Genomic DNA, 23,702 nt, shown 5'->3' with positions numbered 1-23,702 from the left:
CTCTCTCTCTCTCTCTCTCTCTCTCTCTCTCTCTCTCTCTCTGCAGCTGTCGGTGTGTGAGGAGATGCTCCGTGAGCTCCAGGGCATCGTCCTGTGCCGAGACAGCCTGCAGCAGCTCCGCCGCCGCCGCGGCTCCAGCATGCTCCGGCCGCGCCCGCTGCCCATGGACGAGCGACGGGCGCGCGCCGCCGCCGCCGCCGCCGCCGCCGCCAGCCTGAGCAACGGCAAGCTGTGCGCGGGCACGGGCCTGCCCGAGCCCCTCTCCCACAGACTGGCGCAGGAGGCCGCCCTGGTGGCCCGCGGCTGCAGCCACATCCGCATCTGCCCCGAGTGCCGGCGGTTCCAGGGGCTCCGCGTGCAGCGGCCCGGGCCCGGCGTCTCTCCGGCCCACAGCGAGGAGAGCTTAGAGTGGGAGAAGACCACCAACAGCAGCGAACCTGAATAACAACACGACACACACACACACACACACACACACACACACACACACAGACACACCCTCACATGCTCACTCAAACACACACACACACACACACACACACACACGTGGAAACACACACCTACATCCACACATACACATGCACACAAACGTTCACAGTTCTGCCCCAAACTGGAGACTGAGCCCATGCTGGAGCAGTGGAGCGGGGCCGTTATGTAGTCGTCGTCGTTGTTGCTACAGTGCTGGCTGGTTCAAGCTGGAGAGACAGGACCTCCGCGGAGCGCCGCTGTTATCTTAAACGCAGCACCGTCGCACCGCAGGAGCGCACCCTTCTAGTGGATATACTCTTGCGCTACGGCACTCCTGTGCGGGATATCTGTATGGAGACCGCAGCACAGACCCTGGAGGATTGTGGGATATATGTGCAGCGACAGGAGGATAGTCTTTCCGCAGACTCCTTTCCCTTGTGTCGCTTCGTCAAACCTGACTCCAGGCTTGTTTTTTGGAAGGGCATTGTACTATGCAGTAAATTTGTCTTTTGATTGTGTCGATTTATTTTTAAATTATTTCTTCCTTTTTTTGTGATACCAACATTACTATTGTTCTATTACTATAGTATACCCCCACTTTTACTGAGAGAGTTATATTTGAGTTATGAGTTTTTTGTTGTTGTTTTTTTTTGTTGTTGGTTTTTGTTTCGCACAGGACTGAATGAGTCTCCGCTTGAGATGTGTTCAGTTCACCATGCTGCAGATATGAAGCTGTAAAGACTTTTAAGTCCAGTGCCATCTTCAAAAATGCCCATCTATTTTTTAAAGAAGGCTGAGATTTTATGGCCTTGAACAAGAGAACCACAAAGAAAACAAAGACACACAGACTTGTTTGTTTTTTTTGTTTTTTTTTAGAAAATGACAATTGTGATATTCTTCATGAAAAATGTTTTAGAGATACTACGGAGGATGGCGATGCATGTCAGAAGGTCTAAAGGTGGTGCCGAATGGATGATTTGCTAAAAAAAGAAATGATTTTAAAAAGTTTTGCCATTTTTTAAAAACTTTTGCCCAGAAAGCAACACTTCAAGTGCAGTGGTGATCAAAGAAGCACCTGAATCGCTCACACGCTTCTCATCCTCCTCAGATGTGCCAAACTCTGCATTTCCTCACATAGTCGCTCTCGCCCAGCCGTGCTAGATTCACTCCTTGTTGAAAGGCCGACACTAATGCCTTTGCACAAAGTGACACAGTAGCTCCCATGCCAAGTTTACCACTATTCTATTTCCGTTTCGCTTCAAGGCCCGCCGGGGCCAGTCTCAGTACATCCAATCCCTTTAACATGCTCACATCCATCCGTAACGCCCCGCTGTGGTCAGACCAGCGCTTCTCCATCCTCCGCCTTTTTTTCCCCTTCTGCGGGGGGTCCCGTAGTCGGGTAATCGGGCGTGTGCAGTAGCAAGATGACTACCCAGGGCTATCTTGGAACAAGAGGGGACACTGGATGATTCATCCTGTAGGTCAAACGCTCTTCGCTCGGGAGAGGACGGTCTGCGGCGGGCGGCGGCGGCGGCGAATGGCGAGGCCAGAGTCCTTAAGCGGAGATTAAACGTTTCGACGCGTCGATGTGCAGGTCTGATAAAAGGGCGAGGGCTCTTCAGCTGACTCTCCCCCCGGTATGAAGAGCCCTCGGTTTTGCACACATAATGCATCTGTTCATAGACACACACACCCACCCACATACACACATACTGTACACACACACAGCTGCAGCAAGGAAGGGCATTTCTTGAGAGAGATTATAGTGAGCCACTTTAAAGGTTTTTGTTTTTCCCTTTGGAACTTTGCTTCTGTGTGTATACGTGTGTGTGTGTGTGTGTGTGTGTGTGTGTGTGTGTGTGTGTGTGTGTGTGTGTGTGTGTGTGTGTGTGTGTGTGTGTTTGCTTGCGTGCATGGGTGTGTGTGTGTGTGTGTGTGGGTGTGTGTGTGTGTGTGTGTGTGTGTGTGTGCACTTGCGTGCATAGGTGTGTGTGGGCGTGTGTGTGCTGTGTGTGTCTTCCTTGCGTTATACTTTCCCCATCTGTGTTCAAGGCCAAAGCACATTTTGGAGTTTGTGTTGAGAGGCGCCATACATCAGCCCCGTGTCCGGTTTCAGTGCTGCTGAGTCTGTGTGTCCGGTGGGTCCCGGCACAGGCCCGTGCGGAGGAGGTTATTTATTTTCTCGATGCCTTACAGTATTTCTCCCTCTGACCACCACTGTCAAAAAGCCCTCGTTACGCTGGTGTCCAGCTGCCTGGCCCTCTGTTTTCTCTGCGCCGGACCGAGTTTTCAGACCACCACAGGAAAAAGAAGGGGAAAAAAGGCTTGGACAGGTAGTTCATCAACCAAAAAAAGAGAGAAAACACTACCTGGAGGCAGAGTGTTGCTGTTACCTTAACCACACCACCACCCTCAGTTTCCACAGTTAGTCATCTCCAATTGAAAATATTTTTCTTTCTCCTCAAGTGTTAAGTTTTCAAAGATTCTGTGTGATTTTTATTTCTGGACCCTGAAGACTTCAGTATTCTATTTCCAAATGGTGTGAGTACCAGTTAATAAATGATAGTGTGCTTTGTTCTACCAAGACTCTAATTCATTCTATGCTTCACTAGCTGTGTGTTCTAATTTTGTCTGTGTGTGTGTGTGTGTGTGTGTGGTGGTGGGGGAGGGGGAGGTGCGGTATTTTGTCTGTGTGTGTATGCATGTGTGACGAAACAGACATGCTTCAAGCTATGTGATTATGGTGACTGTTATACAAAATGTAAGCATACAGAAACACCTACACGCACATCCCAGAAATAGAACTGTGCACACACACACACACACACACACTCTCTCTCACTCCGGCCTACAGAGGAGCGGGAACGGAAAGACGCTTAAAGCAGTTAAGCGAATTCCTCCTGAATTAGGTGACCTGTGAGTAATTGTGAGGAATTGAGTCTCTTTGAGTTGTGGTCAAAGGTGCTCATCAGTTGAATGCGCTGCCTATAATTGAATACTGGACCTTTCACACACAGTAGCAGTTCTCTCCAGGGTGGCCCAGACTTAATCAGATGAAGTGAAATGAGTCACTTCAGAAGAGCAGTGTTCGGATGGGAAGTGACTGTAACTAATAATAACTACATCAGTTCTGTCGAAGCACAGACGAATCCTGTGCTTCTACTTTCTCACCTTGTCATTTCAATTCCATGTCATGATGTCAGATGTTCCAAGATCCTGTGTTTTTTTTTTTACCTTCTTATATCTTTCCATCTGTGCTGCTGGTGATATCTTTTCCTCTGTATTCATTGCAGAGAAGAGGAAAAAAAGACACCACCTTTTGAGACTGAAAGATGGAATGACTCAGCAGTTTTTCCTCCAGCAACTCACTGTCATGGCGGCTGAGCAACATGGCATCTTCTTAATCGAATTGTAATGTCCCTATGAGGCCTCTCCACCTGAGTCGTGCTGCTTCAGCAGAGTGTGCCGCTGCATTAGTCTCAGTCAGAAAACTGCGGATATGTGTGGTGGCTGTATTTATGTAGATGACATGCTGGTTTAGGCTTGGTTATGGCAGACTAGAGCTGCTTTAAGCTGCTGCTGCTGCCATTGAAGGCAGCCTTAGTATTGGAGGCTATTGCTGCATGGCTGGCTCCATTGATGCTTACAGTTATTACATCTCTTGCATGGTGTAAAGTATGACCAGTGCATTAGTCTCAGTGGGTGGAGATGCAGGCTGGACCAGTGTGGCGCAGACTTGAGCAGCTGAAATGGAATGCTGTGGTGTAAGCCTAGTTTGGTTCCGGTTCCGGAACCCACAAATAGTTCAACTTTATTCACCCGCTTTAGAACAGAGAGGTTGATAGATACAACTAAGATTGCTTCCGCTTAATATCAGCATGTGTGGTCATAAGGAACACCTTGGTCTTTTTTTACATGGTCCTGTCAAATTAATGATTGTCTTTTTACCATGTTTTTTTCTGTTTCTTTTTTCATGTTTCTTGTGTACTACTCTACCTTCGAAAAATACATTTTGAAATGGCAGATGCTATTTGCACCTGGGTACAAATTATGAACATTACTATTTACACCAGGGTGTAAATAGTGTCTATAATAAACAATGCTATTTACACCCAATGTCTAAAATCCATGTACACTGTCAATAGGCATGTGTATTTACCAGCTCTACAGTAATTTCGTTTTTAACAGTTTTTAGCTGTTTCGCCATGTCTGGGTTAGGCCTACTTGCAATGTATGGAAGTGATTATACAAATATTAGGCTAATGATTGGTCATGTGGTAGCTTGATCAAAGGCAAGCTAGTTCAAAGTGTTGTTTTCTGAGTTGTCTTCCAGGCAGCGCTGCCACTGTTGACTTAAAGGCACTTAATCCTACTCCTAACCCTAACCCTAACCTTGACCCATGCCTAACCCCAGCGCCTTCCAGGCAGCGCTGCCTTGAAGACAACGTTGGGGGCTCAAAACACCAAGAAACCTTTGTACTCACAACTACTGAAGCCTACTTCTACTCAACTGTACTCATAACTGAAATAAAACTAGTCGATCTTTGACAGGTTCAAAAAGCACAAACTCTTATTTGCCGCGAGGTAACGTCATCTAAGAAAAGAGAGAGTCATTCGTACTTTGGCATGCAAAAAAAAGGCATCACCTCAACTGAGATTCGAACCTTGGATCACAGAGTAGTAACCCAATCACATCTCTGCTACAACTACATCCTAAATGGTTAGATTTAGGACTTAAGTAGGCCATCTCCTGCCAAGATAGTCCTGCCAGGGTTAGCACGCGAACAAAATATTTTTGTTGTTACTTCACAGGGTGTAAATAGCTCAGCTGTGTGGCCAAGGCTATTTGTACCAGGGGTGCAAATAGACACTCTGTTTTAAAATACCCATACCAGTGAATCAATATATGATTTTTATTTTTGACTATATAGTGATAGTATGTTTCTTTTTGTTGATTTCCTCTAAAAGAGCACTCGAGGAGATTGTTCAGTGCTGATATCTTGATCTTTCTTAAAATAACATGCTGTTCTTCCTTTTAAAGTCTCTGGTGGACATAGTCTTCAGGAAAAGGCCATCCATGTTTTTGTTTTTTTTTATCTAATTCGTGTTTTTGTGAGCTTGGTTATTTTATTGGTGGGGTAAGTGCTTCTGGAACATTGTTCAAGATAAAAGGTTACTCGGGGACTCTTTATAAAGCACAAGAGGGCTGACAGAAGAATAGGCAGGCAGTCATGATGGAGAGAGTGCAAAATGGCAGAAAGAATGGAATCTACTATTTTATTCCTCAGTATTTCTTGGTTGGCTTCTGAAAGACACATTATTACATTCTACATGAACATGGGGGATGCGTTAGATTTCTGTAAAATGTGTGTGATTTTATATTGTACAAAATATGTTGGTTCCAACCCAAAAACATGTTTAAAACACTCTGACGAATCCTCCACAACTCGACTGGGAAATGCTGTAGAAAGTGCTGGGGTGGCACTGGCTGGCAGGTTTCTATCTGAACATCAGATAACACTGACACCTTGCCTTACTCACCAGGTTACTTAACCATGACTCACATGCATCACCAGCACCAGCTCACACACTGGCCAGAGTGTTTGCAGAATTATGTACTACAAAAATACTGTAAGCAAAAACCTTACCAAATTCAACACAAGCCATCCAAAACCTATAAACCTACCAAAGCCACTGCCAAATTCAACACAAGTCATCAAAAACCTATAAACCTACCAAAACCACTGTCAAATTCAACACAAGCCATCAAAAACCTATAAACCTACTAAAACCACTACCAAATACAATACAAGCACCAAAAACCTACAAACCTACCAAAACCACTACCAAATACAACACAAGCCATCAAAAACCTATAAACCTACACTGTAAAAAATTTACTGTAAAATTTACAGTAACTTACTGGCAACAATTGGCCAGTAAGTTACTGTGAATACCTTTTACAGTAAAGGTACTGTATTTCCATTTACAGTATTTATATATTCACTGTAAAATGAAAAACAATTAAATACTGTGATTTCAGTCGTATTTACAGTAACTTACTGGCCAATTGTTGCCAGTAAGTTACTGTGAAAACCTTTTACAGTAAAGGTGCTGTATTTCCATTTACAGTAACTTACTGGCCAATTGTTGCCAGTAAGTTACTGTGAATACCTTTTACAGTTAAGGCACTGTATTTCCATTTACAGTAACTTACTGGCCAATTGTTGCCAGTAAGTTACTGTGAAAACCTTTTACAGTAAAGGTACTGTATTTCCATTTACGGTAACTTACTGGCCAATTGTTGCCAGTAAGTTACTGTGAATACTTTTCACAGTAAAGGTCCCGCATTTTCATTTACAGTATTTTATGTATTTGCTGTAAAGTGAAAAACAATTGATTTTAAATTAAGATTTTTTTTTTTTTTAGTTGTATTCACAGTATTGGTTGTTTTCCTGTAGAAGCTAGGTCAGTTAAATACTATGAATTCAATTGAACTTACATTAACAATCATTAATAGAATAACTCATATTCCAAAATATTTCAGTTAACTGCAGACAATAAAACAATTTTAACTTTTGTTATTTATTTAAGACATTTCAAATGTATGACTTAAGTGGATGTTGACAGACAACCGTAGACATGGTTTGAATTCAACCACAACCTTATCTGATTTGACACAGATAAGGGGGTTAAAAGCGCAGTGTGTGTAAGTGCAGTATGGCAACTGGCAAGTCTATGTAATGTAGTATAAGGAGTTGTGTGTGTACAGGATGCGGAGTAAAGAAACTCATCCCCAGTCTGTTTTGTGGGTGTTCCCTCAGTCTGCCACGTGGGAACAGAGACGTCTGCTTGACCTCAGTGGTTTAAACAGTCCGTGGTCAGAGCGTGAAATGTCTTTTGAAATACTTTTGGGCCGTTGTTGTACTCTTCTGGTATAGGTATCCTGCAGGGTAGGGAGAGGTGCTCTGATGGTACCTTTCGCAGTAAATGTCAAGTGTCTGAAAAAGAGAAAGAAAGCATACATTACAATTGACCCCGTTCATGAATATACAGTAATTAATGCAAACTACTCCGGTTGTGTGACAAATAAAAGCAAACCCACACTAGTCAGGTGCAATAGATAGAAGTAATGCAGATGTGTACAATACACCACCATAGCAAAGTTTGGGAGTTCACTTTGATATGTCCAGTGTTTTTTTTTTTTTAAGGGGACATTTCGAAGTGACCCTACACTTCTGAACAGAAGTATGTCTATGTGATATCATACCTAATCTCATAATTGCCTGCGGCAACTCTGCCTTCATGCGTACACCACTTTTCTGATGCCTAACATACTGTAGGCCGTCTCCCATCTGACTTGCAATAGCAGCCTCTGGCTCCAGGCTGGGACTTCTGGATGGCTCCTAAAAAGAATAAACAGCAATTGCCATATGATTTGTTAATAAACAGCAATTGCCATACAAAACAAATCATAGCTTTAAAAAATAAGCAAGGCAATCAGATGTAGAAATAGAAATGATAATTACCTTGCCATGAGGCACCCTTGCCACCCTTGTCACCATCTATGTTACTTCTTGATATCAGTTTATTTATGAACATAAATAAAACACAAACACTTACACCATGTTGAGGGCAGCAGCCATGGCTAACAGACATCATCAGGGTAGTGCCATCAGGTAGTGCCATCAGGGTAGACCGACTTCGCCCTGGACAGTTGTTGACAGTTGAGCCTACAAAGTCATAACAGACACATGAAAGGAGGGGATAAACAAATACAGTACATGCACACATATTAAATGCTATATGCGTGTGTCTCTATTTGGTGAGTGAACTCACTTGTAGGCTTGGAACTTCTTCCTTATGGAAGTGACACACATTTGGAACATTCCAAAATGCACACAGCCTAAGTGTCTCTGACACAGCGTTCTCAGGGCAGCAGTCCTCACACCACCTACTAACAGAGGGAACAGAAAGAGGCTTACATTAATTAATACATTGCAAAACACACAGAACATGAAAAGACCATCACTGAAGCACTACTACACTCACATGCATCTTAAATAAACACATGCCTCAATGTAAGTCACCAAACATTGGGCAAATAAAGGCTATAAAATGAATACCATTTAGCCAAACACTACCCTTCACAAACTAAAGATCCCTTTACTTATCGGCATGATATTTCTGGTAATTGAAATTCCCCAAATGCTCCCCTTTCACATCCACTATATGACGGATCTATGAGCATGACTATGCAAAACTACAGTTCCTAAATTAGGGGTGAGATAACTTACACATCAGCCTACTTCATTCATTTGTTTTACTGGTCCTCTTTCCAGTTATAGCAACACTACATATTATGCATCAACACTACATGTATTAAGTTTAATGTTAACTACCCATGCCCCATGGAGTTCGCAAAGTAATGTTACTAACTAGCTGCTAACGTTAACAACTTTCACCTGTGTCTGTCTGCTAGCTAACTTCAGCCTTCAGCCTGCATGGTAACAGCCACTTTAAGCTAAGCTACTTGCGTCTGATATTTCATTCAAACTAAAACTCTACATTCATAACGACATATCAGACTGAATTATTGCTAGATAGGATATTGACTATCATTCGAAAAATCCCACATGATGGTTAAGTTAGTTACTGGAAAAGTTAACATTAACAGCTAACATCGCTAACGCTAGCGACGTTAGCTCGCTAGTTCTAGCTATCGATATGTTGTATGCTGATTCTAACATGACAATAATGGCTTTGGTTAACATTTCATTGTGAAAACAATACATTTCTAATAAATTCCCGTTTTCAATTGGCATACAAAAGTACTGTAATTCTTACCTTGAATATGATGTTTGTACAGAGTTGAAGATTGCAGTCAGATTCATGGTTGAAAAGTGACGGTTGAAGCGAAGTCACTCTGGCTGGAGTTGAAAAGTCAGGGGTGGGGGATGGGAATTACTGCGTGTGCGCATGCGCTTATCAAGAGGCGATAAGCAGCCGTTATAAACAATCGTGGAAAATTATTAGGCTGAAATGTGTTATGCTTGCTCAATAGTGTGATCAAAGCCTTAATTCTTGACATCAAATTGACTTTCTCAACCGTCTCTGGTATGTCATTATGAGTTAAAAGAAAGATAAGATTAAAAAAGGGAAAACACAGTAGGCTAGTTTACTTAACTATTTACAGTAGCCTAGGCTACTAGTGGCTATAGTGATTTGTTTACAGTAGTGTTTTGACTACTGTAATTTCTACGGTAACACTTACTACTGTAATTGTAGTTTACAGTAAAGGTACCGCATTTCCATTTACAGTATTTTATGTATTCACTGTGAAATGAAAACCAATTAAATACTGTGATTTCAGTAGTTTTACAGTAACTTACTGCCCAATTGTTGCCAGCAAGTTACTGTGAATACTTTTTACAGTAAAGGTACCGCATTTCCATTTACAGTATTTTATGTATTCACTGTGAAATGAAAACCAATTAAATACTGTGATTTCAGTAGTTTTACAGTAACTTACTGCCCAATTGTTGCCAGCAAGTTACTGTGAATACTTTTTACAGTAAAGGTACCGCATTTCCATTTACAGTATTTTATGCATTCACTGTAAAATGAAAACCAATTAAATACTGTGATTTCAGTAGTATTTACAGTAACTTACTGGCCAATTGTTGAAAAGAAAAAATACAGTAGTTTACTTTACTATTTACAGTACTATAGTGGCTATACTGTGTTTGTTTTACAGTAGTGCTTTGACTACTGTAATGTCTACAGTAACACTTGGACTACTGTAATTGTAGGGGCGTTACTGTAAATTTTACAACATTCTACTGTAAAAAGCATATACAGTAGTGCTACTGTGAAATTTCCTGTAAATAACTGTGAATTTCACAGCCATTTTTTACAGTGTACCAGAAACCCTACCAAGCAAAATATAAGCCTAGTGTTGATAGAGACATATATCTGACAGTGACAGCAGAGGCTGTATTGATATTTGGCACCTGGTTGTCCGCTGAGGCCTGTTTTGTTGTTGCTGGTGGTGTTGTTACCGCTCTGTGCTTTTTTCAGGTGTCCACCAAGGGACTCGTGTCCATTGTTGTTTATCCTCTGTGTGGTTTGAGTCAGTCTATCAGATGAGACATCTTGGCGTTGTTGACACAGTCAAAGCGGCAACAGCAGCAGCAGCGGCTCTGTTTGTCTCCTCTCCTTTGCCATCCTGCCCTGATCGATGCCACTCAGATGGGCAGACTTCGATCGCCCAGCAACCTGACTGAGCACAAGAGGAGGCCACAAAAATGCATCTACAGTAAAACAACCGTAGTGATACAGGACTGAGAGAGAGGGAGAGGTGGGGGTGGGGTGGTGTGGTGTGGGGGGGCAGATAAAGAGGAGGGCAGAAAGAAGGAGAAGCTATCCGTTTTTTTAACAGCAAACGGAGACTGAAAGGGAAAGAGAGAAATGGGAGGTTGCATCAGAGATGCATGAATTAGGATGATGCAACTAGATGTTGTCTTTGATGTGTGGTAGTGCTTTATAACATAGAAATTGATGCCCTATCTGCCTCCTTCCTCTGATATACTTTCCAAGCAGCAGCCCAAGCAGGCCAAGGTCCAGTGGGTGCGGTTGAGATGCACTAACACTTATCTAGTCTTTGAAGTCTACGACTGGTTTTGAGAAGAGTGAACATGTGCAAACAAGCTGGAGTGAAAAGAATGCAAACACCAATGTACTGCATCAGAGATAAACAACTGGCCTTTCCACAAACAATTAGTTAATAAATGGGGTAATGCTGCATCTGTCTATTTCCTGTTTATTGGTCTCCAAAGGGTGCAGTGCAGGACAGAGGTGAACTGAGAATTCCAATAGACATCTGAAGTCCGGCCACAAAAAAAGAACCAAAGCTGCCATCTTTGCCCATATAAGGAGATTCGGGTGTTAATTGAAGCTGTAAGATTGAATTGCAAGTTAACTCTGGGGTAGCAAAAATCAAAGTTTGCCATCTTAATGTACTGAAGATTACAGGAGCCACTCAAAGGCAAAGGGCAAAAGTGTGTTGAGCAGAATGTCTGCATTTCAGACTTCTTCGCCCCCACAAGAGGTGTGATCATTCAACCTCCATTTTATTTTCCCATAAGAACAAATAGCAAAATACCAGATCTCAAAGATTGCAGCTTTTTTGCAGGTGAACTTCAGAGGTCTATTACCTGCAAATCCCAACAACCGAAAAGGAGAAGGGTGGAACAACAGTGCCTCCCAGAGGTTATAGAGAGGAATGGCACCCACGACAAGCAGAGGGAGGGAACATTGGGCTTTTGACTTCATGTTACAGTAATTGGCCATAAGTAGGGAAATTACTCAAACCCCAATGGCAAATGTTTAATTACCTGAGAGAGGAGACATTAAAATCATATTAATGGGTGAATATTATTGACTTGGTGGTTAAAAGTGCGCATCTCTGTTCCCTCTGGAAGTGCTATTTAAAATCCAAATTTTCCACAATTTATTAATAGCAAATTGTGTTTTTTTTAAGACTGACGTTACCTAACTATCTTGTTTTAATTTCCACTGAAGTAATAATACAGTATGTGGTTGCTATTTCTTTTCAGTGCAATTTGATGTTATTCTTATCTCAGTTTCATATATTGAAAACAATGTGTGTGTTTATTTGTGTGAGTGAAATCTAACCAACATGAGCTATCTGAAAACCAGTGTTTAAAAAGTCAAAACATCACTCCACAAAAATTAAACATGTGTTTATTATATTTCTTTCTGAAATTATAAAATAATTGTTGTGTCAGTCAAAAACAGCCCACCATCTAAAGTTGTAATATTACACTGAAATGTTCCAGCATGAAAATATGGGGAAGGGAAAGCTATTTTTGACAACATGTCTACAAACACTGCATCTAGCCTTTTTAGACCTGAAGTGGATTCAGCCCAAAGTCCTTGAGGATGTCCTTGAACTCCTGGTGGATGTGGGCACTCTCTTCCTCCCATGAGCCCCGCACCTCCATCAGGTGAGTCAGGAGACCGTCCAGGCTTCCCTAAGACAGAGGGGAGAATAGCATGAGACCGTCTCAACCAGCGACCGACCACTAAAACACGGACCATGGCCACCATGCCATTTCTCCTTAAAGCAATAGAATACAAATAATGCCATCAAACTCATTTTGATGGTACGCTGACTTGTAATAGAGAGAATAGCGTTTGTCTTTGCCACTTCAGCATACCTGTAACTTTGCAGGTATTCTGTTACCATGCAGGAACAGAATGCTTTTTGTCTCTTCGATGCAGTGGGTAGGCCTACCCCTCCAGCATCATTGTCTGATATACACTGCGGTCTGATAGACTTTAATGGAATCTTGCACATTGAAAACTGATATTAAAATACGTTGCACATGCTTTACAGCTCTAAAATACCCAGTACATTGAAGAGTGACAATGAGGTAAATACCAAGTATTGCATTATGTCATTTTCATTCAAAGCATCTGATATAGCTGTGGAAACGTAGTGCATCTGTTGGCAAATATATCTATTACACATGTATTTATAACCGATGTGTCGGTGGCTTGGGTTTTAGATGAAAATAGAATTTCTGTTTCTGCTTTTCCTGTTGCCTTTCTGACTATGTCTGAAAAAAGTATAGCATGTTGTGAATAATGAAACATAACATGCATCTTTTACAATTTTACACAATTATTTTCCCCTGGGACAGCAGAGATGGCATGTCAGAAGCCTGCAGGATTGGTGCAGAGCCACTCTTAAGCACGTACATGTAGGATCTTCTCGTATTCAACCTCCATGTTGTCCAGCTTGCATTGCAGGTCACTGATAATGACCTCTTTTTCTTCCTTCATCTCTGTGTGAGCTTCCCTCTTGTCTTGCAGTTCCCCACGACACGACGCTAAAGCGAAAAGACACAGAAAGTATTACTCATTCACTGAAGTCACTCACAGACACACACACACACACACACACACACACACACACACTTATTGACTTATAATACTTGCTCACTCACTCTCTCTCTCTCACACACACACACACACACTCACTCACTCACTCACTCATTCATACACTCATTCACTTGCATCAAGCACAATTATTCTACATAACAGTTTGGTTCAGTTCTGCTTGATGCGCTGCACATCTGAACCAGGTCTGATGGGCTCTCATACTGACAGCAGATAAGATGCTAGCATAGCATAGCGCTTATCTTACCCAGTTGCTGCTGAAGAGCGATAACCTTGATCTCCAGTTGACTAATTTTGGCCTCCATATCCGTTTGCATTATCTTGTGCCGGCGGTTAAGATCTGACAACGATAAAAAGGAGCTCTTCATTTCAAAAACCAATTTCCCGTGCAGAGATATGTTATCAAATCTCAAATCATAATTTAGAAAATAAAACCGCCTGAGGAGAAGGAACTTGGAAAGAAATAGTAATAATGGAATAAAATGCAGCTCACTCATAGGCAAACTCAACCTACAGAGGGTGTATCAAAAAAGAGCTGGTGTTTCCTGAATGCGTGTCAGATCATCATAACCCATGAAGACAAACTGCAAGCTGAGCCATAGCTTAGCTGAGCACTTTAATGATTGATGGTCCTTTTTATACGCCACTGTCAAGTGTTGCGCTGATATATTTCAACACACTTCTGCCGTTCTGCTTGCACTATAAATGTTTCCATGTGCAAATGGCCTGCGACAGCCCCCTCTGATTACTGCGGGGTTTATTCATGGGACATAATGGTTCATGCATAAATGTATCATCAATTATGCCAAACCACCAGCATGACTGAACATTTTATGTTTTTATCCCTTTTCAGAGAGTTTAGTCAAGTGGCTTTTACTGTAATGTTGCTGGGTGATGTAAGGGTGTTTCTCTGTCTCAGAGTACAGTGTATACAATACTATTAATCTCTCTACTTTCTCTCTATCTCTCTCTCTCGCTCTCTCTAAGTAAGTGTCTAACATGACAGTTAACATCAGCACATGTAAAAGTAAGGTTCATGGCCACTGTAATATGCAAATAATCAAACACCTCCCCTGTACACTCGCATGCATGCGCGTGTGTGTGTGTTGTGTGTGGTTGTTGTACACATGTGTGTGTGTGTCTGTCGCGCATGTGTGTGTGCGTGTGTGTGGGGGGAGTTGTGTGCGTATGTGTGTGATGTGTGTGCAAGCCAGTGTGTGTGTGTGTGTGTGTGTGTGCTTGTGCATGCATGCTGGAGATAGCTCTCTGTGTGTGCGTGTGTGGGTGGGGGGGGGGTTGTGTGTGTACGTGTGGTTGTGTGATGTGTGTGCAAGTGTGTGTGTGTGTTAGGGTGTGTGTGCTTGTACATGCATGCTAGAGATGCTAGAGTGTGGGTGGGGGGGGTTGTGTGTGTATGTGTGTGTGTGTGAGTGTGTGTGTGTGTGTGTGTGTGTGTGTGTGTGTGTGTGTGTGTGTGCTTCCTCTTACCTGCTGTGATATCCCTCTTGTCCGTTCTCTCCTGAGAGAGATCCCTCTCCAGCTGCCTCAGTCGCCTCCTCAGCTCCTCCCTGGAGGAATGAGCCTGCAGAGCCACATCTGTCCTCAAAGCTGCACAACACCAACACGTCAGCACAAAAACATATAAAACACTAACAGCAATGACAACAATAGTTTACTGACAGTAGCACACAGAAGTTACTGTAACTGTAGGTACTGTCAATAAGTTCAATAGAAGCAGATCAATTTAATTGCATAGAGAGAGAATCTAGAGAGAGAATCTCCACAGCATTATGGAACAGCCAACAATGGCATGCAGCGAGGATGTCTTACCAAGATGTTCCTTAAGCACAGACACATCCAGAAGGCTCCGCCTGTACTTCTCCTCCAACTCATTTCCTAAAAAGATACATTGTGGTTTGCTTCATGTTCGATATAGGCCTATTTGGGCAGAAAAGAAGTAGGCTAGGCAGCAAGTAAAGCCTAACTGATTGAGCAAAGAGAGTATATGCTCACAAAGTAGGCTAAGACGTGAAGGAATGGTTAAGGAAAATGAATAAATATAAAACTAAACCTTCATTGTTCTGCTTCTTCTTCGTCTTCTCTTTCCCCTTCTTTTTTGGTGGCATGCTGGTAAACTGAGGAATGTCCAGCACAATGGGGGCAGGCTAGTCGGCTCACTCACTCCACCAGTAGGGAGGCAACCAATCAGTTCTCGAACAGGGCTATTTTGCCTGAGACTAAAGCTGTACACAGCAATGGGAGAGCGCCATGTCACTGTTGCTTGTTAAAGGTTTGCATCATTGCCTAGCACTACACGTTGTTATGGAGACAAGGGACGCTCTGAATGAATGGGACAGGGTGGTGTAAAGAAGCCTAGATTGCACCTATAATAAAAGACTTTTGTTAACCCATGATGTGCATGCCTGCAAGAGAAGGCAAAAGTGGCATGGCCATCTTTCTTGAAATGCCTTTTTAAATGCAATGACATGCAATGAATAAGAAAGATCTCATTCCAGACAGTTTAACAAAAACAGCTCCAGTTTATCCAGCCAATAGCCTACAATTTTTGAAACTGTCATTGGTCTATATTTGATGGATTAGGTTCAGGCCTAGGCTAGAACATTTTCAATTTTTAAGCTTTTCCATTTCAGGACTGCTTGAATTGTATGAATTGCACCAATTTAATGTGAATGTAGGCTTACTGCGTTGGTAAACCTGATCCTAGAAGTGGACAGGACGACTGCTGGTCCTTGTCGTTTATCCCATGGTAGCGCATCTTAGGGACCGTGAGGGCGTGGTGGGAGATGGGGGAGGGCAGGGCGCTGTGAGTGGGTGTTTCTGACCGGAGAGGGCGAGGCGGGCTTAGCAACGGAAGGGGACGAACAGGAAGAGCAAGGGCCGTGTTCACAGGAGGGGGAGATAGAAGGCGGTGTTTATTTCCCCTAATTTATTTATTTACTTATTTCCCCTCTGCTTGTGCTAACAAATGTGTTCTGTTTGTGCAGAGAGAAACATTCGTTTCAGTTTACCAGCGTCAGTGGCTATTCTTGCTCCACTTCTCTCTAGCGTCGCCTGCTCTGCAGCCGCGCAGGCTTACATACAACTTCCCGTCCGAGGAACACGACGAGACGAGGGGCCAGAGCTGCAGGAAAAGAATTAGCTAATACTGGGCTGTCTGGTGAAGACGTACGCGTTTGCTGGAAAACCGACCTCCCTTAAGGAAACTAGAAATTGTTGAAAATATTGGGTCGTCGAGGGTGTCTTGTGGCTTATTTTCTTCGAGTGAGTTGGTTGCATTCCTCAAGCGGCGTTACTGTCAGGCCGGCCACTAAATACAGGCTAACCCGGGGAGTTAATGGGAGCCTTGCCTCGATAGACCTCCTTTCTCCCCCCGACGGACCCTCGCTCGACATTGATTCGGGCGCTGTCCTCACCGGGGGGTGTTGATCTGAACTGTTGCTCTGACTGCGGGAGGAGGGAGGCCCCCTACCTCAGCAGTCGCTCTGGCCGGCTATTGTGGAGCCGTAATATGGCAGGAAATCTGAAGAAAGGTGGGGGGCTTATTGGCATGATGAAGGACGCTTTCCAGCCCCACCATCACCTCCACCACTCCCATCATCAACCAGGGGCCGTGGACAAGAAAACGGTGGAGAAATGCTGGAAACTAATGGACAAGGTTTGTAGGCTACTTGAAGTAATAAGCTACTTAGAAGTAACGTAAACTGAAGGCCAGCTGAATTGGTCCTATTACCTCGTTAGCTTGATCGCTAAGTAGCATAGTTGTCACATTCCACCTAGCTAGCATAGCCGAATGGCCTTGTGCCGTGAGCATTTCAGGGGGATATTCATGCAGTATGGCAGGATGGAGAAAATTAGCTGGATTGCTAGCTAGCTGACTGACAAGCTGACGACCCTCAGCCCGTTAGCTAATTTGAATAGTCACGATACAGTGTCATTAGGGATGTATCCACTGTAATCACAATAAACTCCCTTCCCTTAATGATGCGAGAAGTTGTCATTAGGGGCGATATGCTTTCACTTGGTAGTTCTGGGGCTTTTGTCTGTCGGTAGCTAGCAAACTAGCCAGGCTTATTAGCCAGCTCGCTCGCTCGCTAGCTAACTGACGTTAGCTGCCTTTGAGGGGAAAAAAGCACATTGAATTTAAATGGTCGAGGCCTCCGAGTCCGACTCGTGATTGAAGATTAAAATGCTAAAACCGCCAACAGAGAATGTTGCATAGAAACCTGTAATTATCCATTGGCAGGAAGTCACCCATTAAGGATGGTCAGATTTAATGTAACCTTACACACTAGTGTTTGACAATTATTTACTACACTGACGTTTGCAAGCCCTGCTTAACCTCTACTGTGTACTCTTTCTGTTCTCTGTGTTGATTACAAGTCAGTTAAACTAACAAAGTGTCGAACTGATCAAAATACTTACTGTGAGATTGACGTGCATAACATTTCACACTGTTCACATTTCACACGAAGTAGCTAGTTAGTGTTTTTCCTGTGTTGTAAGTGGTCATACACTACAGCAAGGTGGCTACCAGAGAAAGCTGAAGTTTGCCATTGTGCTCATCAAATTGTATTTGGGTTGTAAACGTTGCACAGTAGTGTATTGAATTGAACAGTGAATTGGAGTAGGCCTAATGGAACACGTCATCCGGATAAAAATACCTGAGATTACCTCTGGCCTTTTGACAGAAAGACAGCCACTAGGCCAGAGCAGTAACTTACTTCAGCGAGAGAAAAAAAAATGCAGCCGAACTCACTTCCTGTGAGATTCACACCACTGCACCATGTACAGCAAAGAGGACCAGCTGTCGTCCTTCTGGTTTTTAAGACCAATCGAATTTACCAGTACACCTTATCTGCAATCTCTGACCTGAGACTTCAAAAACAGAGTGTGATGCCTAATCAGCTCTATAAGCAAATTTCCTTTACAGTGCTTCCCTTCCCATCAGCGGCTCAAAATATGAACACTTTTCCTCTTCGCGAAGTTAAAGCAGAAGTAACTGCTAAGATCGTTCTACTTCTCTTTTTTACTCGACCTTCTAGATGTGTTAATGTGCATATAGTCATGATGCAGGAAAGGGTATGAGTGTGTGTGTGTGTGTGTGTGTGTGTGTGTGTGTGTACGCATGTCCGCGCCGCCAAAAGAGCTTGCACAAGAGAGGGGCTCTGCTCTTTGCATGTAAAGCCTGTTGCAATGCTCCCACCAGCCAGAGCAGAGGATTGGGCTGACCCTGATGTCACCACTGTCTCCCCAGAGAGCCAGGTTCTGGCTCTTGCATGGAAATTAAACACACTCATGGAATACAGATGTTGCATATGTCTCAGACTTCATAGGGCCTAGTTATTATCATAGGGAGATGGATGAGCATGTTAACTTCACTTGGAGTTATGTTTTTTTGTTGTTGGGGGAAGGGGGGGTGGTTGTCTGTGTTTGTACTGTATCTTTGAACACCACTGTCTAGGTTTTTTTTTTAATTACATTTTTTTGTTTTGTTTTTTTCATGGCAGATCACATTTTTAGGACTCGCGTTATTTCATCAACTCAGATTGGTGAGCTTAGTTAGCACATAGAGGTTTTCCCTCTCGGGATTCCTAAAATGCCTCAAATGTTAAATCTCCAGCTATGCTTCCTCTCTCCACATCCCCACACCCCAATCTGAGTCTCTCAGTTAGTCAGCAGTGGCGGTTTGACAGCAGAAAGGGTTAAGATGTCACTCATTTTTACTCCACCTTTTTAAATAGCAGTTAAATTATAGGCCGGATGAATGAAGAACCACAGCAGGAGATTGAACCATGGTGGCCGGCTGTCGTGTGTGTCTGTGTGTGTCTGTGTGTGTCTGTGTGTGTCTGTGTGTGTCTGTGTGTCTGTGTCTGTCATCACCACAGGTCTACCTCAAGAGCCCCGCTCCAGCAGATAGACTAGATAGTCAGAACCAACCTTGTGCCAGGCCCAAACAGCCGGCTTCGACGGAACCACTCATTCTGTAGTCCAGGAACCATTTGAACAGAGCCACACTCTTTAGTCTTAGACCAAACTGAACGGCTTGATCAAAAACTTCCCGCAAACTTCCCACATCGTTTGAGTACTTAATTACGGTGCTAGAGTGCAGAGTTTAATTATTACCAACATTTGGCTGTTGTCCCGTTTCCTTGTTGCACACACTCTGTTGTGTTGAGGAGGGTTTGTGTGTCACTGTGCAGTCTGGTCTGTTGCATGTTAAATGTAGAGATTATATAGGCCTAGTTTAGAAAACCCCGACATCCTCCCGCAAACTGTCTTTATTTCAGAATTGGTGAGTGTGATCTTATCATGTTTGTGTGTTTCTGCGTTGGTGCGTATGTAGGCTATGTGTTCTGGGGACATGTGTGTGTGTACGTTGGTGCGTATACACACACACTCACTCACTCACACACTCACATACTTGTGTGTGTGTGTGTGTGTGTGTGTGTGGGCATGCTGATAACTCCCTGAGCGTCTGTGCTCTACTGTCTTATCATGAGTCTGGCAGGCTGCATGCGAGAGCTGTTGTGGGGAGAGTGGAAGGGTGTTGGCTGTGCATACAACTATATATGACTTTATTATGACGCCCCCCACATACTACTACACACCCACACACACACACACACACACGTACACACCCACACACACACACACACACACACACACACAGAGAGAGGAGGCCATTGTGGGAGGAGGCTGTTCATCTTTACAATCCTTGGACCTCACTGATTGCTGCGCTGCAATATCCGATGGCACTGTACCTTTATTGTACCTCGGTTGTTGTAACTTGCTTTGGAAAAATGTGTCAGCTAAATGACCAAAATGTCTGACATGCGCTAAGTCACACACTCGCATACAGCCAGTCAAGAGAGAAACTTGCTCAGTGTGCTGCTATTCATGGATTTTCACAACACAAGAGATGCACACACACACACACACACACACAGAGTAGCTGCAGCCCACAGCGTTGGTTTATCACTTCCTAAAGAATAGACACTGCAGCACCTTTTCTCAAGGGCTAGTGAAATATGAACAAATATCCACTTTAAGCCAGGCTAAAGATCAAGGCTTTAATTTCTAGATAAGAGTTTGACTAAAAAATGATAGGATTGGAAATTATTAATCGGGTATTTATTTCTTGTATTTCCTGTAGGAGGTTCAAAAATATAGGTTGATGTACAGAATTTTTAGGAAAAGTTTAGAAAATTAAAAGACCAGTTTATTGTTGAAGATTCTTGAAATATTTATTTTAAATCTATGCTAATCTATAGTATTGAAGTCATACTATTGATAATTGTCTTGCAGGCAGAAAACGTATTGTATGTGTAAATTTAAAGTGATGTCTTGTGTGCTTGTGGAGTTGTTCCTGTCGGACAATTCTCTGTGGTGCTTGGCTTGGTGTGTTTCAGGAAGTTGAAAAGCAGACATGTAGGCTATTCTGCTCACGCCTCATTTTCGTTGCGTTTGGGCAGCTTAAAATAGAACGACAAACACGAAGAACCACAGAGCTCTCCGTTGTGTTCTCAAACCCCCTCAACCAGCTGCCATTACCGTCCCAGCATGTACCGAATCACGATCCGCAGAGAGTGAACATTAGTCATATGGGTGGATAGATTTGTCAGTTTGTTTGCAGGCTCTGAAATCAGTCATGTAGTCTAGTTTCCGAGTTGTCAGCACTGAGTGAAAATGATGTTGACATCAAACCTATTCTCTCTGACAGTCTCTGCTATTATATCTGACAGAGAAAACTTGCATTCGACGTGACAGGGCACCAAAAATGTGGAAATCATTTGACAGAATAATCTTACGCAGAAATGAAGCCAAAATTCAAAGAGTTTGTGTGATAAGTGGATTTTGGAGACGAGGCTCGGGTAGAGAAGCTTTATCATGCTTCATTTAGTCAGGTTCACCCAGAACTAATCCCTATTTGATTCAGCCTCCAATGTCCATTTGTTTTTAGAGTTGTGGATGTACTGAAATAATAATGCGCTCTCTCTCTCTCTCTCTCTCTCTCTGTGTGTGTGTGTGTGTGTGTGTGTGTGTGTTTCTTCAGGTGGTGCGACTGTGCCAGAATCCCAAGTTAGCGTTGAAGAATAGTCCCCCGTATATCCTGGACCTTCTGCCGGATACCTACCAGCACCTCCGCACCATCCTGTCCCGCTACGAGGGCAAGATGGAGACGCTGGGAGACAACGAGTACTTCCGCGTCTTCATGGAGAACCTGACCAAGAAGACCAAACAGACCATTAGCCTCTTCAAGGAAGGCAAAGAGCGCATGTACGAGGAGAATTCACAGCCCAGGTGAGCCCAAGAGCTATGAGCTAAATGCTTATTACTATTGTACAACATGCAACACGGAACAAGCAGACATTCTGTGCACCAGTATTCTCAAGGAGGCTAAAGTACCCTGTATGTATTTGCATTTGTCGTTTAGCTTTCACTCAATGCTATATTATTGTGCAAGGGAGCTGGGTCATTGTGCTCTGTTCACAGTTTCCGCATTAGGTGTATAAAAAAAACTTGCCAACGGCCAAACTTTATAGATCTGACCACTGCTGTTGTTGCCAAATAGCTCCGGACACTACCACAGTTCCTCAATTTCCGTGGACCCAAGCTAAATAGCTGTGAACACGAGCTTAGCTGTTAAATAGTGGTGGACACTGTCTCACTGTCTATAAAGATTTTGGCACAAGCTTAGCTGAGAAATAGCTCTGGATGCTAGCACATTTGCTAAGTAGTGCTGGGCATGATCTCATTTTTGAAGGTGGATGCGCACTGTAGCTTGTAGTTGCTAGTGCGAGTGCGAGTGTTTTGTCTGTTGAGCAACTCCTATGCAGCGAGGTTTTCCAGCTGCATCACACTGCCGGTAACAACAGCTCGCCTGCACTCAACCAGTAGCAGCTGCGTGTTGATGTTTTTTTACCTGTTAGCTCTTGTGGCTCAGCCCCACTGTGCTAGCAGCAGCACCTGTTCTGCCATCGCAGCGCGCCCCGTCCGCTTATGATCTGGCAGAGAGTAGGGTGCAGCTCTGCTCAGCGCCGCGCCGCGCCGTACAGCGCTGTGAGCAGCCAGAGCCGGCGTGGAAGACGGAGCTTCTAAGAAGCCAGCGGTTGGTACCCATGTGACTCTTGTGGCCGCACCTGTCTACTTGCCCTAGATCTGGTACAGGAATAGGAGCATCATTGCATCTCTGTGGTGGCTGCTGTCTCCCTTTAGTGGAACATCTGAAGTAGTTCATGTTGTTTAGAAAACACTCGTACATCCAAGCAATGCAACAACGGTCGTAAAAGTTAGGTAACAGTAATATGACCTTAAAAGTACTCTCTGCAAACGACTTCTTAATTACGTAGGGGTCTTGCTTGTACTGTAGCCTTTATAGCATTCCTTACTTTTAGTGGTAGGGTCTATCTGACTTTTGAAAACAGTTGGTCGTTTTCTCTATCAGCTATTGTCCCTCCCTGTTGCTAAGAGGAAGCTAACTGCGTCCGAGTGTAATGATCTACTGTACACTACAGAAGCATCGTTTGTTCTGTCAGGTTGTGCGTGGGTGTCGAAAGCAGAACTGTCCCTCTCTAAGGAAGCTGCTCAGTAAACCCCGTGGTTGGTCATGTGAACACATTTGGGGGTGCAAGGCGAGGCCAGTACCCGTAATTTCCCGACTATTAGCCGCGGCTTATACATTGATTTTGCATACATATACATGTATGCAATGAGCTATGAGGTTAATACAAGGGAGCTGTTAATATGGTTTTGTGTCTTTTAACTTGCATAAAACACTGTCCTGCGGCTTATACACAATGTGGCTTATATGCGGGAAATGACTGTACATGTGATGTGACCCGTTCTCGTATTGCCTTTTGCGCCAGATTAAAGATCAGGTAAAGTTCAGGTGTAGTTTGCGCCGACCGAAAGCCAGGCATCTATATACGGCAGCCCTTTATGCTGCGCACACCGAGGATGCAAATGTCATGTAGCTGAGCCCCGTGTCACACCACCGAGCACTGCTGCCTCACCAGGTTCCTGTTCAGCACGCAGATATCAGATCAACACGACACATCGTGTCTGCACCAGCTGTTCCGTCAGGATGTTTAACCTGCTCAGTATCTTCACCCACTATAGCGCTCGATGCAAATACCGGGGCAGCTCCGAGCCAGACGAACGAGGATGTGGCACGTCGTTTTGCCCATGACACATTTAAATAGAAATATTCAAATGGCCAAAGCTAT

The 23,702-nt window shown here is 43.6% G+C and overlaps 3 protein-coding genes and 1 long non-coding RNA gene across 7 annotated transcripts in view; 2 read left to right on the top strand and 2 right to left on the bottom strand.

Moving 5' to 3' along the window:
* The window catches only part of grik4 (glutamate receptor, ionotropic, kainate 4), a 150,038-nt gene extending 149,593 nt beyond the window's left edge, over positions 1-445 (top strand). Inside the window, 1 exon segment of the mRNA XM_062520910.1 lies at positions 47-445. Coding sequence (XP_062376894.1) covers positions 47-445 — 399 coding nt within the window.
* A 6,657-nt stretch (positions 446-7,102) lies between these two features.
* On the bottom strand, positions 7,103-8,194 carry LOC134066277 (uncharacterized). The gene is made up of 3 exons (XR_009936403.1): positions 8,092-8,194; positions 7,739-7,874; positions 7,103-7,469 (listed from the first exon to the last, which is right to left on the bottom strand). It is a non-coding gene; the product is annotated as an uncharacterized LOC134066277 (long non-coding RNA).
* Positions 8,195-12,236: 4,042 nt separating this feature from the next.
* Positions 12,237-18,421, bottom strand: drc12 (dynein regulatory complex subunit 12 homolog). Of its 3 annotated transcripts, none has more exons than XM_062521784.1 (7): positions 18,198-18,421; positions 15,527-15,698; positions 15,286-15,351; positions 14,944-15,063; positions 13,703-13,795; positions 13,255-13,385; positions 12,237-12,524 (listed from the first exon to the last, which is right to left on the bottom strand). In XM_062521784.1, exons 2-7 carry the CDS (start codon positions 15,579-15,581, stop codon positions 12,396-12,398), a joined length of 594 nt encoding a protein of 197 aa, XP_062377768.1. In that variant the 5' UTR covers positions 15,582-15,698; positions 18,198-18,421; the 3' UTR covers positions 12,237-12,395. The 3 variants fall into 3 exon arrangements, with proteins under 3 accessions (XP_062377768.1, XP_062377769.1, XP_062377770.1); XM_062521785.1 differs by having other exon boundaries at positions 18,233-18,421; XM_062521786.1 differs by lacking the exon at positions 18,198-18,421 and adding an exon at positions 17,899-17,923.
* The window catches only part of cbl (Cbl proto-oncogene, E3 ubiquitin protein ligase), a 42,981-nt gene continuing 35,654 nt past the window's right edge, over positions 16,376-23,702 (top strand). For both annotated transcript variants that reach the window (XM_062521782.1, XM_062521783.1), the window contains exons 1-2: positions 16,376-17,131; positions 21,530-21,777. In XM_062521782.1, coding sequence (XP_062377766.1) covers positions 16,985-17,131; positions 21,530-21,777 — 395 coding nt within the window. In that variant the 5' untranslated portion in view covers positions 16,376-16,984. The remainder of the gene's footprint in view (positions 17,132-21,529; positions 21,778-23,702) is intronic.

The sequence above is a fragment of the Sardina pilchardus genome, chromosome 19, assembly GCF_963854185.1.
Source record: "Sardina pilchardus chromosome 19, fSarPil1.1, whole genome shotgun sequence".
Taxonomy (NCBI): Eukaryota; Metazoa; Chordata; class Actinopteri; order Clupeiformes; family Clupeidae; genus Sardina; species Sardina pilchardus.
The sequence above is the reverse complement of the archived record's forward strand: the minus strand, read 5'-3'. Positions and strand labels throughout refer to the sequence as shown.

Bases quoted from the DNA above. Each gene is read 5' to 3' on its own strand.
- drc12 (XM_062521784.1), bottom strand. From the start codon at position 15,581: ATGCCACCAAAAAAGAAGGGGAAAGAGAAGACGAAGAAGAAGCAGAAC. The intron at 15,352-15,526 runs GTTTAGTTTTAT...GTATCTTTTTAG, and splicing joins GAAGAAGCAGAACAATGAAG to GAAATGAGTTGGAGGAGAAG. The intron at 13,796-14,943 runs GTAAGAGGAAGC...TATCGTTGTCAG, and splicing joins CAAGAGGGATATCACAGCAG to ATCTTAACCGCCGGCACAAG.